Raw genomic sequence first — 17,750 nt, forward strand, 5'->3', positions numbered from 1 at the left:
TACACAGTTAACAACTCAGCTGAAGTTTTCTGCACTGATTCAGTTCTCTCATCAGTGGTGTCTCAGTGATAGAGTTCAGCATAGTTGCAAATAGTGAGTACGAAAGTGCTCATGTTTGTAAGTGTCCAGAGATACACAGCTATGACCTTTTTCCCCCTCCATACCAACTGTATCAACTGCCATTAATATTGGTATCTATTTCTTAAAGGGGCTGCTTACCAACAACTGTTAACAAGGGATTATAATTTCCAGAGCCTATTCCCAAATGTTGATTCAAAAGAGCAACTATCTATTCACCTGCAGTTTAATCCGCAAGATATATTTATAGATTTAGAGAGGCCCTTATACTTTTATTTAATTTTTAAAAGGGGGAAAATGGGTGAAATGCCCATTTGGGTACCCATCATGGATAAAAGGCAAGTACATCAAATTAGTTTAATTTACCTGCTGCTCCAAATAAAGGGGTTGCTTCTAAGGTAGTTTGTGCTTTTTGAACTGTATAAAAAATGGATCCCCTTATTAAATCTAGACACATGCAAGTATATGCAGTTCCGTAAAATTCTAGATTACATTTGAAAGCCTTACACGCAAAAAAAAAAAAAAAAAAATCAATTTCAGGACTCTGAACACCTACAAGCCAGTAGAGAATAGTCAGAAAATAATTGTTCTTCATACTATTAAAATTTAGGAGTCTCACGTAAGTGGTGTGATGGACCTGGAAGTCTCAAACCTTTATATGCACTATAGAGAACACAGACTCTTAAATTCTTTTGAGTCAGATACAATAGCCTGAAACTGGAAAATATAATTTCCATGATCTAAAGCATTTCTCCCTACTGAATCAAAATATTTTTAACAGTGTTATTGATATCCATATTCATGTCAAAGAAAGAAGCTGCTCAACCAATACAAAGAAACATTGAACTACCACTATTCAACATTAAAACTGATTTCTGCATTTTTACTTCGTTTTAAATTCTTTGACTGATTATATTTATGAATAAAATTTTCTTAATATATATTAAAACAACAGAAAAAAGCATAGCAGAAGATCACCACACTTTTCATATTTTTGTTTTTCAGGTTGATCAACTAAGAACAAATTTTTTTTACTTATGTCATGAGCTGATATCCAAGAAAACCAAGCAAGCAAAGTAAAGACTAAAAAAATAAGAAAAGCAGCGAGATCATAGTTATATTGTCCTGAAAGTCTGACATGCCCAAGCTTGCACACCTGGTCCAAATTCATACTGCCTTCTATTTCAAGGATGCTAAAATACGGAGCAAAAAAATCATACTGAATAGGAACTTGTTAACTGAACATCATGCACCTTGAAATTCAAATGAAACAGAGACCCCAGAGAAGAACAGAAATATATGAGATCATATATTTAAATTTAATACTGAAGAACTGCAATGATTCTTGCAAAAATACCTAAGGCAAGGATCCACTATGACAAGAAATTTATGTCCAATCTGGAAAATGCAGACTCAAAAGCCTTGAAAAACAGCAAATTTGTTGTCTTGTAGTCTACACTTTCCTTCTGCAGTCCCTTTCCAGTCTCACTATGTCTGGAACATAAAGGTTTTTCTCCCTCTCCTTGTGAATCTTAACTGCAGGCTAAGCCCCCCAGCCACTTCTCAAAGAAGAAATTTATTACTTAACAGTTGTCTTTATAGCCCCTTGCCAGCCTCACTCCAGCCTTGCCAATATAAGGTCTCCTTTTTGATCCTTAAAGGTAATTACTGTGATTTTCAATACATTAGCAAAATAAAAAATCTGGGAAGAAAAAAAAAAAAAGAGATAAAAAAGGCAAACCTTTCTACACTATGGCAGAATCAACGCCTTCTGTATGAAACCAATGTCGACCTGATAACTTTTAAAACCTTTCAAAACCAAACAACAAATAAAATATAAGAACAAACAAAATATTCTATATTTCCAGCTCTTAAAAATTGACCTTCTTGACCCTGAAACTGACTGTCCGATGTTCCTAAGCAACTTTAAGTATCAACATTGGTAGTGGAGTGCAATATGCTTATACAGGCATTTAGAAATCTTCAAGGTTGAAGCAAAGAAGGGAACTACAGGATCTATAAAATCCTGGATTTTCATTCAAAATGTTTTTAATTAAGTGTAATAAATCCATACTGAGATTAACATATACAAGACTTAAAACAAAAAGATATTCAGTTACCACCTCACCTGGTAACTACACCATATATTCCTACTGCCAGAAAACTGAGCAGTAATTCAAAGCTAAACTTGTCCTGTTATAGTAACTGATGCCCACTATGGCTATGACAGCAAGATTTAAAGGAAGAAAAATCTTGCTTTCGGATGTCTCACCCAAGACAAAGAACACAGGGATACCTATGAACACTACAACAGAAACGGAAAAACCAAAATAAATGGAAGGCAATAATTTCTTTGTCAAATTAAAGTAACTTAATTTAACCAGATAGTTATTTGCTATCTCCATCTTTTATATGATAGTCCCATGATTTCAGCTGACCACTCCTAGGATGTGTATTCTAGGACGCATTTCAGAAAATACAGTGCTTTGGTAGCGATTTTCACAATACTGGATAAAAAAGAAAAATTAGTTTATTTACTCAACAAGTTATACTACAAATTACTTTTTAGACTACTAAAAAGGGTCCAAAAAACCAATCATATCCTGAGAAGCTGTGGGTGCCCAATCCCTAGAAGTATTTAAGGTCAAGTTAGACGGGGCTTTGAGCAGCCTGATCTAGTGAAAGATGCCCCCCTTATGGCAGAGGGGTTGGAACTACATGATCTTTAAACGTGCCTTCTAACCCAAACCATTCCGTGATTATGAGACAGAAAGAGTAAGAAAGGAAGGACAATTTTTCAAAAGAGAATCCCATTGGTACTGGCATAACTCAACTACAAATTCTTCTCCAGCTTCAGATATTTCTTTATGGCTAGCTTTTCTGTGAGACAGATGAAACAAACAGCAATCTTTACTGTCAGACATGGACTGTTTAATCCAAAAGTTGACAGTGGAGTAACACAATCATATCTTCCAAGCTTGGGATTCACCTTCTGACATTTTTGTAATGTTCATGAAGAAAGGCAATTACGAACAGCATTCAGTTCCACTGATGTACATGAAAATCAATATGAGTTAATATTTACACTCTTACACCAATTATTTATAATGACCATTCAAATGCAGTGTAACACTTTGTATTTTTTTGCTGTAAACTCTATATCCAATTGAGAAAAATTGAAAATTGAAAATAAAGTGCAGAATTTCTTTCCTCAGACTCTCTGGGTACAATTTTATGAAATCATAAAGTGGACACGGGAAACAGATTTCGTGCTGGCTTAAACATTAATTATAAAAAGCACTTGCCTAAAAACTTTGTTCTTTACTATTATTAAAGCTTCAACAAATATCACCAGAAGTGAGATAATATTTTTACACCTGAACATATGACTAATGCTTTATTTTAGAAGGTAGTGTAAATATAACTTCCAAAGTCTGTAAGATTTGGGAAAACAGAAATCAACAAATTAACCTGCAAAGCCTCTGTGTTTCTCACCACTAGGTCTTTCCATGGCGCTTTTTAAAAGATAACATTATAAACAACATTCCAAAATCTGACCCTTATTTGAAACGGTATCCCTCCCCATTTTTATCTTCATGTCTTTTTCAATACAGAAAAATGAGCAATTTTATTTTTGCTCATTGCAGAGATTTGTGCAAAAAATTTGCTTACTTGCAGCTGAACTGAGTTATCCTGGAGACCTTCTACAATAGGAGAGAATCTATCAACATTCCTTTCCTCTGCTGCTGCTGTTATAGCTTCCAAAATTTTTTCAAGGCTGTAAGAAAAGAAAAGCATTTCACTCAGGAGAGATATAATATTTAACCTTGCTGTTCATTTGTTATCTGAAGAACCACGTTGCCGAAGCATTCAACTTCTTCAATTTCTTGCATACAAATTTAGTACATATAAGCATTACTTCATTTCCTGGAGACTTCTGTAGGCTAAGAATGACTTACTGAATTACAATGGTTAAGATATCTTAAAAGTCATGCTAAAAATATTTAAGTAAAAGAATGGCTGCTTCCATCTAAGCAGTAGATCCACGCATCAAAAAGAAAACTTGTATTGATACGACCATAATGAAAATCACAGACAAAGGTATTCTGAAAACTGGCAATGTAGTGTAGGTATTACTTTCAAACCTAAGCTGAAAATTTTAGCATTTATTTCAAGTATAATCAGAATTTTGGATATCCTAAAATCACCTTACTGTTTCAGGCTAAATACAGTACTTACATGTTTTCTTCTCCAACAATGCACATTGCAGAAAGGAGTTTAACTATATCCGTCATCATGTTAGTTTGCTTAGGATCAATTGCTTTGATCAGCAACAAAAGGCTTCTCTCTTCTCCCAAAATTCTTTCCAATCCATACTAAACAACAGAAAAACAGTTGTAAGGAGATTTGGAGGAAATCCAAATAACCGTATTGAATATCCAGTAAAACACAGTGATAGTTCCCTCAAATGACATTTAAGTCTGTCAAATACTTAATAAAAAAAATTAAGTGAGAGAAAAGTCCAAATTGGGTCACTTACTCTGTAATAAGGGTATACACCAGCATCAGAAGTTTACACAAGTCTCTGGAGAGGAAGTGGCAGCAGAAAGAACTTCAAACCACAGCTGACCAACACACTTCTTCAAACTGTAGTCCTATACCCACTGACCATGTACATTATCTGATTGAACTATAGTAATTCAGATTTCTAGATTAAAGAAAATCCTATACCTTATTATTCATGAAGGCTCTCAAACACTGTATAACCTTGTGCTGACTCCTCTTCACAATTTTATCCTGGCTGAAGAAATAAAAAATTTAGTGTAATTAAATGTTGTTTACATATTAAGAAAAGCTGGCAATTTTATATTAAATCATCCTTACTTTTTTGTCTCAACCAATCTTTCCAAAATATCCAACAGTAGCCCCAGACCTTCTCGGCCAAAGTTTTCAACCCAGCTAGGGAGAAAGCAAAAAGATATTTAAAGATTGACATTTCAAAGCGTAATTACAATGAATGAAAATTGTCAGCATAACTAAAAGCAATATAACCGAATCATTTTAAAACCCCAAATCAACTTTTTGCTCAGCAGAAGATCAAGAGTCATTCCATTCACTCATCGAAGCACTGGATAACCTTAAATTTAAAAAGATTAAAAAATTACAGTAGCCATTACATGTAGTAATCTTAATTTTTATACATTCTTTGACACAGAACTGTAATTAAAAAACCCTTGAAAAGGAAGGGAAGAAAAATTTCTACTACATACTGTTCTAGGGTTTCCTGGAAAGGTTAGAATCTAACTGTAAATGGTAGAGAATGAAGGAAAAGCCTAAAGGAATTGCACAAGTGGCCACCCAAGATATTAATCCATATGAATATCTCCAAGAGAACACAACAAAAAATTGAAATCTCAGCTCTTGCCAAAGCTATCTTTTGGTGAGGTTAAACCTGGGTACACTGTTTCCACATGAGACAGTGTTTCACAGCCCTGTTCACTAATGCTCAACACTCCCTGATATCAAACACAAGTAACTGCACCCATGCCTGCACCCAACTGCAACCAACAGCAGTAGCTGTTGGTCTTGCTGAAAAGATGATCTTTGATCAAGTAACCTAAAGTTCATAGCCAACACTGGCATTCATAGTCATAACAAAAGAAATATTTTGTTCTTTAGACTTCATTGAAGTTTAAAATATCTGTGCCATACACAGACAAACTAACAAAATCCTTCTGTGGGAAGGAGAAGTTGGCTGCGAAAGCAACAAAAATACACATATAAGCAGAGAAATTGTAGGGACTATTTGCTCGGGGAATTGCTTTTATAAAGGGTGAAGTTATAATCCTCAATTATAGAATTAATTCACAAGTACTTGAATACTCTTATAGAAAAGAGGCAGGAATATTTCCTGACACTATTAGTCAACTTTCCATGCCATAAGACAATCTTTGGATCTCATATTACTGTCTTTGACCAACAAGACAGAAAATTATTTCATAATTATTTCATAATATCTCTTCCATACTTTTTCTCCTCTTAGCTATCACTTTTACCTATTAACTGATTACAAAACCACCTCCATTTAGAACACACATAGTTAGTATGGTGAAGATGTAATACTTTTCACCATCTTCATCATCAAAATGGTCTTGTTGTGTGTGTAGTACCAATAGCATCTGTGCATTCTTTAAATTATTACTTAAAAACGGCTTAAGCTGAGTAAATGCCATGCCATGTATTAACAAAATACAGTATTTTCTGTAAAAAGAAATCATCCATTCTGCAATGTCAGAAGTTCAACATCAAGTTGATCAGAACTAGTAAGAAAATTACAAAGTTCCCTTTAGTTAGGTTATATAGCCTCTCCACTATTTTCTTCGTTTTGTCTATTCAGACACCATTGTACACATTGGGTAAAATCTATCACCACTTTTGAATAGTAAACAGAATATTTAGATACTGCTATAATGGTGGGACCTTACTGGTAAATAGTAAGCTTTTCTATTGGAAATAATATAAGGGAGATGCAATAGCTTTTAGAAATACATAGTTCTTCCAGTACAACACTAGGATGGGATTAAACAGTTCTTTGTCTCTGCTAGATACAAGACTGTAATGGACTTATCAGAAGAAAAAAATCAGATAAGAAGCTTCTATGTTTTTCCCCTAAAAGTAAATATTTATGATAACAATTTTCTCCTTCCTGGATAAGTGTTTCATTCTGAAATAGATCAGGCAAATAACTGTCAATTATTTTTGGTATAACTGACCATATCTGACCTAAAGATGATCCTACAAGACATGCTAGGAAATGTCTAGTATGAGACAGAATTGTGTGGAGCCACTTTGTCATATATCCAGGAATTGAGGATGCCGAGAATGATCAAGTGCTTAAAATACTGTTGCATTATTATTGCCCTTTCCTCTGCTTCCACAAAAAGAATAAAGATTACTTACACTATCCAGAGCAAACACTCAGCTTTTTGTCAGTCTGCTAAAATACCAAGCTATCACATTCATAGAGGAAGTGTATTTTGTAAAACCCTCCATCAGAAGAACTTCAGTTAATGTAAAACGTGTCTTCCCATGTGAACCATTACATCTTCTAAATAAGACAATCCAATTAGAAAACAAATTAATAGAAGGAAAGAAGCAAACACACATACAGAAGACCCACAACAACTCTGTCAAGACAGTTGCAGAAAAAAGAAAGTTATCTAATCCTTTCTTAATCATATCCCATCATAAGCATTTCATTTGCATTATTTAAAACTAAACCCAAAATACTTTCCCAAAATCATGTGTTCAACCATTGGCTTAAATAGGAACTCTAAAACAAAAGGTTGCAAATAGGGGAGAATACAAAAAAATATAATTTAATAAAATGAAGCCAGAATACACAAATTAAGTTACATGGATCAAGGTTACACATAAAGATAGATACCAGTGTTAGAGTTATGATTACTGTAGAGTTAGCCTTTGTTAAGAAAAAAAAAAAAAAAAAAAGAAAACCCAGAGGTAAACTAATGTTGTGGTCTGTTCTGTATACATAAACCCCACAGATACAGTAGAAATTACTACAAGGCCAAAAGGAAGAAAGCCTAAAGCACAATGGACAGAAGAAGGAACACACAACTAAAAACACATATGTTTTCTGGCTCACAAACACAAAGGTGCCTATGTCCCATTATTGATCACTCTGACAAAGTCACAAGATTAAAGAGTTAAGAGAATATTTCAAAAACAAAAACGGAAAAAAAAAAAAAAAAAGGTTTGACTTTTTAGCACTAGAAAACAAAGCAAACTGCTCTCCACTGCACTTGTTTTACATTCTCTTAGCATTACCTTGTACAGATCAGTTAACTCTACAGAAATATAGATTGACGGAAGATACATAATCAGTTAAAAAAAAAAAAGAAAAAAGGCACAGTCATTCACTAATGCATACACATTCATTAACTAAAAAACCTTGAAACATGCACATCTACAGATCCATTAATATTAATCCATTAAGAAATAAGAATATAATTAATCTTTGCAATATGTGTTAATGATGTTACCTGACAGGATTACTAGTTAAGGACACGCGGAGAGATTCTAAGCAGGTGACTAGTCTTTCATCTGTTGAACCAGATTTTAATTCCTGAATAAATTCTTGGGGTGAAATCTTCCGTCTATTCTTGAGACTTCCCTGAAACACAGAAAACACATCCATTTTTTATTTGGCAAATCTAGAACTTGAACAGATTATTACTGGTTAACCTTCTTTTCTGTTCTTAAAAAAAAAAAAAAAAAAAAAACCACAAAAAAACCCCAGGAAAATAAAAGATATAATTTAATCCTGTAACTGTTTCTTGTCAATCTACTATATATTCTAAATTCTGACTAAATGTCTGTCAATTTATGAACAAATTTATCATCAGCAGTCAAAAATTGCGGGCATCAAATGCAGAAATGTATCATGCACACTTGCTGCAATACAATTTTTGTAATGAACGGATTCTGTTTATGCATTATAAACATCTTAATTTTCAGTACTCAACTGAAGAAAAAAAACAATGCAGGCCAAATTTTGCAAAGATTCAATGATCATCTACTGACAATTCTGAGAGGAACCAAAGGGCTAATTTCATGCTGTTTGACCATCGTTTGCTGATGAATGTCAACACATAAAGGTGAGTAATGTATAAAACCCATGAAAGGGAAATTTTAATTATAGGTTAACCTTTTTGTGTATGTGTGTTTTAATTTTAGAACTGATTTGTCTTTGTGTGTGTGCATGTTTTTAGATAAGAAAACCCTGTTTTAAGTTCAGTGTGAACCTTACCATTTATGAATGTTTAACTAAGTTGCTATTTTGATTGATTAAAACAAATTTCAATCACTTGTTTGAACGAGCTGATGATTAAGTGCTAGCAAAAGTTATATGACTTAACCTTGTAATCTACCACAAAAATATTAATAAATTCTAAATTGCTGCTAAATCAAAGCCATGCAAAAAATTGTATTCGTGACAATTCCTCTTCAGTTTTGACACAGCTACATCTAAAGTAGAATGAAAAAAACAACTGAAGAGAACCTCCAAGCCAAACGTAGACAATCCTAAACAAAATAAAAAGCATTCATAGAATTAAGAACTCAATATCAGAGTTGATAAAACATGGAAGGTAAAGACTACTACACCACGAGTTGCCCAAAACACTGCAAATTCACTGGCTAAAGGGAACTGGCAACAAGGGTTTCTGTCTGGTTGCTCAAGAGCTTATACACTGAGCACATCCACCCTGTTACAATAATGCCCAAATGTTTTAAGACTAGACAATATGTACCCCTGAGGCATTATCGGGTGAATTTGAGTTATGGAGGAAATTGTTACAACTGCGGTGTAAGAAGGGATCAGGGCCATGCCTGTATGCACAAGCAGCATATGCAGTTCAGCGTGTGACCCTGGATCTTCCCAGCTGGTCTCTGCATAGATGAGATAATGGACTGACTACAGACATGGTGACCAGAAGAACTCCAAGCAGCCTTCATAACAAAGTGTTTAACTAAATGTTACAGGAGCTCTCCAGCTGGAAATTTCAAAAGGTCCTAGAAATTCTCCTGGCAGCTCTTGCTGTGCATAGACTGGTTGGTAAGCACTACTTGGATGCCTGAGCATATGGATTAATATTCTGGGTAGAGAATCTGTCATTTCCAGTGACTTCTCACAAAATTTCCTGCTGTAAAATAGACCAAGCTGGATATAACTAAGATACTTATAAATAGACAGTAAAATTGCTTTATTTTGATGCACAGTCATGCAGGGCAGTCATGTGGACAAGACACACAGCTAAAACAGTTAGAAGATATTTTGGAAGTAATTTAATACAAGCAATAGCAATGTGTAAAGTGGAAAGGTCACACGGGACAGGAGTCCAGTCAGACTATAAGAATACACTAGAATGACATTTCAGAGAGTCTCATCTGACCCATCTGAAGACACTGTCACAAGCAATGGAGACTCACATCAACACCCAAACAGTAACCAGCCACCCAGAGTCAGGCTCAGCTCCCCACCTGAACACTCCCCTGTGCAAAAGATGCCAATTAACTGTCAATGTCTGTACAACACACCCACAGTACCAAGTATCACTTATTCATAGTTACACGTGGTTCTGCAACACGATAAAAATATGACACATCTGCCAGTGCTTTAATAAAATGAGAGCTGCACTTGGTACCAATTGTGAAACTGATTATATTAGCTATATTTCTGCATGGGAAAAGCTGCTTAAGTTCAAAATGCTTGAGCTAACTGAGAAACAGGAAATATCTTGAGGCATCAGTGCCTCTAGAAATTTAATTGCTCAGCTGAAGAACAACTGGTATGTGAGCAGATGCAGTATGAAGTCAGCATTAATTAATTCAGTTCAAACATTACAAGGGAGTGAGCTGCACAACAAAACCAAAATCTCATGATGAAAACTCACTTTAAAAACCCAGTTTTTGTGTGTGTGTGCGTGTGTGTGTGTGTGTGTGTGTTTTCAACATACAGAACAGCAAAACTTATGGTAGGGCAACATAATATCAATACTGATTTTATTTCCACTTGAGTATTGACTCCCTAACATGGAAGCTGATTTTTAAAACTTTTCTGGGCTGGAACATTTTTGTATGTGTTGAATCATAATACATACAAACAGCTACAAAAACACAGAAAATATATTTGACATAACAGTCTCTAACAATAAACAGAGCCACACTGCTTTTGGTAGATGAGAATTCACACTCATATAATAGCCTTCAAACACATCTGTTGTTCCCTTCTCCAACTGTTTCCTGAGAAATAAGACATGTCACCACAGCAGACAGAAATTTCATTCAAGATTTTCAAGTCATGATGGTTTAAACAATATATGATATACATCTCTAAGATAGTGTTTTTAGTGGAAGAAATAAGGCTTCATCTAAACAATATACACTACCAGAAAACAAGAAAGTATTAACAGAATACTGAGGTACTTGAGCAGAATTGTTCCAAGCATGTAATTTTTGATATTGATCAAATTGTCAGTAACTACTAATATCGCAAACCCCAAGACTGTTTATTCTTAGCAATTCTTCTACAGGGAGTCCCTGAACATGTTATAAAGAGTGATGGTAACAACATAGTTCCTTACAAACTTATACAGACATATACACAGAAGCATGCTTTCAGCCAACTGTTTAAGAATTCTCGAAGCAAAGTGGAGTGAAATCAATGAGTACTGGACGATGCATGTCAGTAGAACTCTGGTTACTTTTAAATAACTTTGGGTCCTTAAGTGAATGATTCATTCTAAACATCTCGTGCATATACAGAGGTAGGTCACAGTATTCTATACATAAATAAGCACCTAAGCATGGTCCCACCAAAGCCAGTATAATTTCTACATGGATCAGCAACAGAGATGTGCTCTGTGAATATTGGAAAAGAGTTCTGCATTTCTAAGAAACAGTAACCCTGATACCAGAGTCAATGATGAAGCTTTGACTATAATGGATTCTACTTTCATGACCAGAGGCTGCTTGTTTTTGCTAATCCATTCAAGACTGTGCCTCTGTTCTTAAATTTAATAGTTTTCTAATCATCATTTCTTTAAATGAAACCTGTTCAGTACTCTGCACAGCAGTTGCAAATGAGGATATTTGTCCAAACACAATATAGCTTAGTACTCATCTTCTTAAAACTTGAGAAGCATAAATTATCAGAAGAAATTACTGCAGTATCACTCACAGAGAGACCTGAGATGGAGGCGTTAGTTGTACGTAGTATTCAGGAGCTATACGGCATTTCAGCTCTTCCGATAATGTATGACACTCACCAAGTCAAGGTACACCAAAATCTAGCCAAGAACCCTGGCCATTCAGTGTATTATTCTCTCTAGACTGAGAAGGCAGTAAGACAGTCCAATTCACTTGAAGTATGAAAAACCATGCCAGGAACAAAGAGTTTGCAAGGGCAAGGGAAGGGGTTTCCCCTCCCAGTAGCTCCAGCACTACAATGAATTCATCTGCAGTACTACTGTATCAAACAGCTGAATCTATGCATCACAGAAACAGCTCCTCCCAGCTATACAGTGAGTGAATGCCATTTTCAGTAGGGACACAACAGCAGCAACAGCATTCAGTAAAGACAGGAGTTGCCTTGTATGTGAATTAGTCCTCAGTGATCTCTCAAAACAGAAAGGGGGATAGGTGAGCTGTCAGCAGAGGGGAGTGGAACGAAAAGGAAAAAAATGCTGTCGGGGGCTTTATGAAAACATGCAAGACAACAGTGTGTAGGAACAAGTCACTACTCTGGGGAAGGAAACCAAGCTGTCCTCTTCAAAAGAGTACCTTGCCTGGCTGCTTTGGGCATAGTGCAAGAAGCTCCATTGCCAAAATACAAGTGTCATGACAACCGAATAGAAAAGAAAAAAATATTTATTGTAAATGGTACTCAGAGAGAAGGATTGATTAAACCTACTCTGCTATAGGCTTCAGTTCTCTGCAAGTATTAAGTGCCAAGAAGTAAAAAGTTAACATGAAAACCTTTCTCTTGAGAAAGAGAGTCTTAACATCACCATCATCACGATGTTAAAATTCCAGCAATAGATGTGGACACAGCAATTCTGCACAGACACACATGTCCTATTATCACATTACTCTTTAGATCAAACAACTGAGGTCTTAGAATGCATGTGGAGCCTAAGGGTGTCAACAACATAAACCTTGACGTGTTGTTTTGGGCTGAGAAACTTCAAAGAACGTTGTTGAGACTTAGTAACCTGAAGTTTCCTAATTTCTCATGAAATATCTCTAAAAAAGAAAAACAGGCTAGACCTCCTAATCTTCCATTACTAAGGAACATTTATGCTATAGAATGATTAGTAGCTTTGATAAGCTCATCTTAAATAAAACAGTCTTGAGACAGTTTAGTCCTGTACTAGGTATTTCCCTTCCTAAAAGTGCTAAAGCGTTACACTAATGAGGTGCATCATTTAAAGGAGAGAATAAGATAAATACCTCATTTAAATTATTTAATGACTTCTTTTCTCAGTATTTAGTTATAATCACATATGGGCAATTTTTACTGATACCTCTACATGCATGGAGCAGTGAGAGTCAAAGAATCAAATATGTGAATTCTAAAACAATCAGAAGGTCTGAGGACAATATTAGCACTGTAGCATTCAACAGTGGAGTCAGTCCCCACTTCTCAAAAATTAAAGCAGTTTTTCTTATGCCAGCTTAATCCTTAAACTGCGAAGTACACAACTCCTTGCACTTCTCTAAAACAGCCAGTAATTATCAAGAAAATGGACACTAATGTGCAACGCTTTCATTATCAACTTTTACACAGTGTGACAACATGAATTCTGTACTGAAGGCAAGTATGAAAAAAGCTAAGAAGATAAGGAATTATTTTTAAATAGTGCTAGAAAACAGGTTCACATTAAACTTTTCCAACAAGTTTTCTGGAGAATCTTTCCATCTCCGCGAAAGCCATATCTTTACCAGAAAATCCTGTTTTGTGTACAGAAGACACACCTCAAGTAAAAGTGAATATCTTTCATTGCAGCCCGTAAATGAATGAGATAATGCCCTTTCAAAATGTTTGTGTCTATGAGAAATAAAGTTAGTGAAAAGAATGTAACATGAATCATCGTTTTTTCTCTTCAAGAGGAAATAACACAAATATTAGGTTATTGTTGGTGTACTTCAGAGAAAATTACTTACAGACTTTGAAGCAGTACTAATATATTGCATCACCATTTCTTTTTTGGTATTAAAATCCTTTTCTCTCAATGGCATCTTCTTGTCTTCATTTAAATTCATATCTTCCTAGAATGAGAGGAAAAAAAAAAGTTTAAAATGTCATCCAGCAATATAGTTAAGATATTGATTTAAAAAAATAAAGACACAAATATACAAACTTGAACAACTGAAAGCTGTTCTACAAATAACTTTTGTGAGTTAGATGTTATTCAAAACCATAAAAACCTTTATCCACCTTCTCTAGCTACTCAGACTTAAAAAACAGTCAACTATGTCAGGATAAAAAGTGTATGACAACCATTACTAGCATAATTTCTTAGAAATCTACAATTTCAGACACATACATGCACTAAAAAGCATTATTTAACACTTCCCAAAATATTTATAAATGTACTCAAACCACTTTCTTAGAAAGATCTTTTTAATGATATATCCATTTGTTCTAAACTTCTGTTCCTCAGTTCTCAAATACTTAATCCTGGGCAGTGGGGTCTGCTTTGTCCTGAGAAGTTCACAAAATAATATTCACCTTTGCAATAGGAAAGGACCAAACACTTGAAAATTCGATCATTAAATCAACACCTTCAACTGTTACCAAAACCCCATCACAGTTCTTTCATTCCAACATAAAGCCAGAGGTCAAAAAGTATAGATGTAGAATCACATTCAAAGCCCCACAGCGGCTATTCATTGACACTTCTGACACAGAGACTTCTACTGTTCCAGCCTCAAAATGCTCTTATCATTGTAATCAGCTCCACACCTGTGAGAAATTAGATTTCCTATCACACTGGAGGTAAAAAAAAAAGAAAAAGGTTTTAAGAAACAATTTGGGCACACACACATCAGAGCATACACAGTATTACAATGGTCACTCAAGTTTAGCAAGAATTACTGCTGTTATTTTCAGCTGAGACTCACGAGGTGAGTCCCCGCCAGCTTTGGCAGAAGCAATTCTACAAAAGTAACCATCTTGATGCCAAAGCTCTTTCACCCAGTCAGAAACCAAAGTTAAACAGCAAGCAAACTCATAACCTTGGAACTTTAAGAAAAAAAAACCCTAAGGACCAAAATTTTATACTACACTGAACCTTAAGATTCCTTGTCTTTCACGAGTTTTCATAGTGAATAAGATAGAATCAAGCACAGTTCGTAGAAACATTTAGTTTTGTATAAATCCAAGCCGTAGGAAGACATTGCAGAAAATGCTTGACCCATTGAGTTGAACTTCTTCAAAGTAAAATTAGGGAAATTTTGTGTAGAATCTGGAAACTTACCCTCACAAATGTTGCTGTTTCCTTTCCTCAAGGACCAGAAAAAGTTCCTCACTTCAGTCTAGCATGTGTTTATTATTTATTAAATTAGCATTTTTATTTATGCACAGTACTTTAGTTTATGCACTTATTATTTATTAAATCAGTATTTTTATTACTTATTTGGTATTATGTAGTGTATTTATAGTATTGGATTAGTATATTTGATACTATCAATACACTATATTACTTGATAGTTTTAGTATCAAATAAGCGCAGGGTGCATGTTGTAAAAAGTTGCTTCATTCAAGAAATTATAAAAATCTTTTGCCTCCTTGGCAGCTACCTTGCATATTGGTGTTACTTCCTACAGTTGAATGTGAATGTAAATGCAAAACAGTTCTGTCTAAACAAGCTGGAAGGACAGAGGCCACACATACATAAATTTTTTTCTAATAGTTCTGTTCTTCAAAATATTGCATTCCTTTGAACAAAAATTCAGAGAGAAACTATTTGCTTATGCCCAAACCAAAATTCTAGCAGTGCATAAGGACACACATATTTCTGAATAGTATGCAAGTTGCCACATAGTAAATAAAAAGTTGGGACATGATCCTGAAAGGACATGCTGCATTTTCTAGCTTTTCTTGGATGAAAAAACGAGAAACTACTATGATTTACTTAATGATAGGAAACCTGCTGTAATCCAAAAACACTGCACAGACTCAAATATCCGTGCTAAAATTAAAACAAAATAAAATAAATCTTTAAAACAGGCCTAAATACACATACATTAAAAACACTGCTGTGATCATATATTGTACGCAAAGATACCGTTTTCTTCCAAGACAAGTTTTGTGTGTGTACATACCATTTGGAAAAAAAGTGGAAGATACTTAAAGTTACCTGTCTCTGTCAAAGCTTACAAGTTTAGAAAAGCTTCAAGCTTTGCAGCTTCTTTAAGATGAGAAAGAAAACATAACCAAACACAAAAAAATGGTGTCTTCAGTATTTCAAATCAAAAACCTAGAGTAATCATCGGTTCAAAAGACAAGTACATGAAAGCTGTTAACCATGCTGTTAAAAGGTCAGGTGGAAACCTACAAATTTATATCTGTTACTGGAGAACTCAATCTAAATATTTTCATTTACTGGTCAAGCATTTTGCACTTTATTACATAAATAGCCAGGACTTTTACAATTTGTCAATGAATTCTGACACTGATATATGGGTTTGGAGGTAAAGATTTGGGGACTGCTAAAAGGCATCTAAAATAAGAACAGTTAAGGAGGTTCTTTTTAATTTACTTTTCAAAATCTTTTTTTCAATAACAAATGCTTTCAAAGCTAAAAAAATACTCCAACTTTAAATTCTCAACAACTGTTTAAAAATCTTTATGCCTTATCTAAAACATTTCCTTAGCTTAAAAATGTGGGGGAAGGGTGAAAATTAAGTCAGAATGTGAAAAATACTACCATGTTAGAATTCCCTCTAGACTTCCATTTGTTATCTTGTTGTAGGTATTTCTCATTTAATGCAGTATTTCAGCTAAATTAATTACTTTCTATTAAATGCACAACATATTTAAGACTATTTTTATTACCAGGCAACACATCTGTTGAGATACGCACATGACAACCCATACGATAAATTACTAAAATCTAGTCCGGCTCGACATTACCAGATAAACTTATTTTCTTCTGCAAGTTCCAATAAGCATCTTTGGAACACTGTGCCTCAGGATACTCTTTACATGTATATTTAATAAGGGCAGCTGTATTTTATTTAATACTTAAATTGTATTTTTAAATAAACGAAAAAAAGCTTTTCATAATAGCTTGTTGCCACTGCAAAGTTCCTTCTTCTGTTTAAATAAGTTTTGCAATTCTTTCAGACTAGCTCTTTTAAAATTTTCTGAAAAATAACTCCTGAAATTAAATAACAGAGAGAAAACAAGGAGAAACAAAGAAAAAGGGAAGTAAGAAACCTATCAGTACGAACTATAGTCCATAATCCTAAATGTAACAGCAGGTTTATTTATGGGAAATATTCAGTACGTGAAGTAAAATGTTCATTGTTGTTTTTAAAAAATGAAACATCATTAAAGCAATTGTTTTTTGAAGATTAGAAGTATTCAGTGGTACAAGGGGCACATCAGACGTGGCTCAGTTTATAGAATACTTAAACTCCATTCTTTTATTTCTTCTTAAATCTTTTAAAGTTATTCTACAGCTGAGCAATACCTCTTTGGAAAACAATAAGTCATTTCACAGAAATATTTTCCTAATAGCACTGACGGAAATGAAAGGAGCTAAATGACAATTCATTACTAGCTTTAACTGGCTTTATGAGCTCTTTCATAACTTTTGCCATCAAAACCACACATGACACCACTGCATAAAAGATCAGGAGAAGGAAGCAGTATGCATGCAGGAAAACTCAGAACATAATGTAACACGTTCAGTTAAACTTCAGAATTGAGAAACTGCTCCCTTCAGTACTAACCAATTGACTATTTTTATTTTGTGCAAAATTGGCCCTAAAAGCCTGGCTACAACATTCAAATTGTTCATCACCCTGCTCCCTCAAATCACTGAGTTTGATCAGAACAGCAAACTAGAGGCTACAATATA

The 17,750-nt window shown here is 34.5% G+C and overlaps 1 protein-coding gene across 7 annotated transcripts in view; it reads right to left on the bottom strand.

Moving 5' to 3' along the window:
* Positions 1–17,750, bottom strand: part of DIAPH3 (diaphanous related formin 3) — a 226,432-nt gene that overhangs the window by 182,317 nt on the left and 26,365 nt on the right. For all 7 annotated transcript variants that reach the window (XR_011738190.1, XM_071805977.1, XM_071805982.1 and 4 more), the window contains 6 exons: positions 13,825–13,929; positions 8,142–8,272; positions 4,963–5,037; positions 4,810–4,879; positions 4,318–4,454; positions 3,751–3,856 (listed from right to left, as the gene is read on the bottom strand). Coding sequence is in view for 6 of the 7 variants with exons in the window: in XM_071805977.1 (XP_071662078.1) it covers positions 3,751–3,856; positions 4,318–4,454; positions 4,810–4,879; positions 4,963–5,037; positions 8,142–8,272; positions 13,825–13,929 (624 nt within the window). In the remaining variant the exon portion in view is untranslated. The remainder of the gene's footprint in view (positions 1–3,750; positions 3,857–4,317; positions 4,455–4,809; positions 4,880–4,962; positions 5,038–8,141; positions 8,273–13,824; positions 13,930–17,750) is intronic.

Source organism: Patagioenas fasciata, chromosome 1 (genome assembly GCF_037038585.1).
Source record: "Patagioenas fasciata isolate bPatFas1 chromosome 1, bPatFas1.hap1, whole genome shotgun sequence".
Taxonomy (NCBI): Eukaryota; Metazoa; Chordata; class Aves; order Columbiformes; family Columbidae; genus Patagioenas; species Patagioenas fasciata.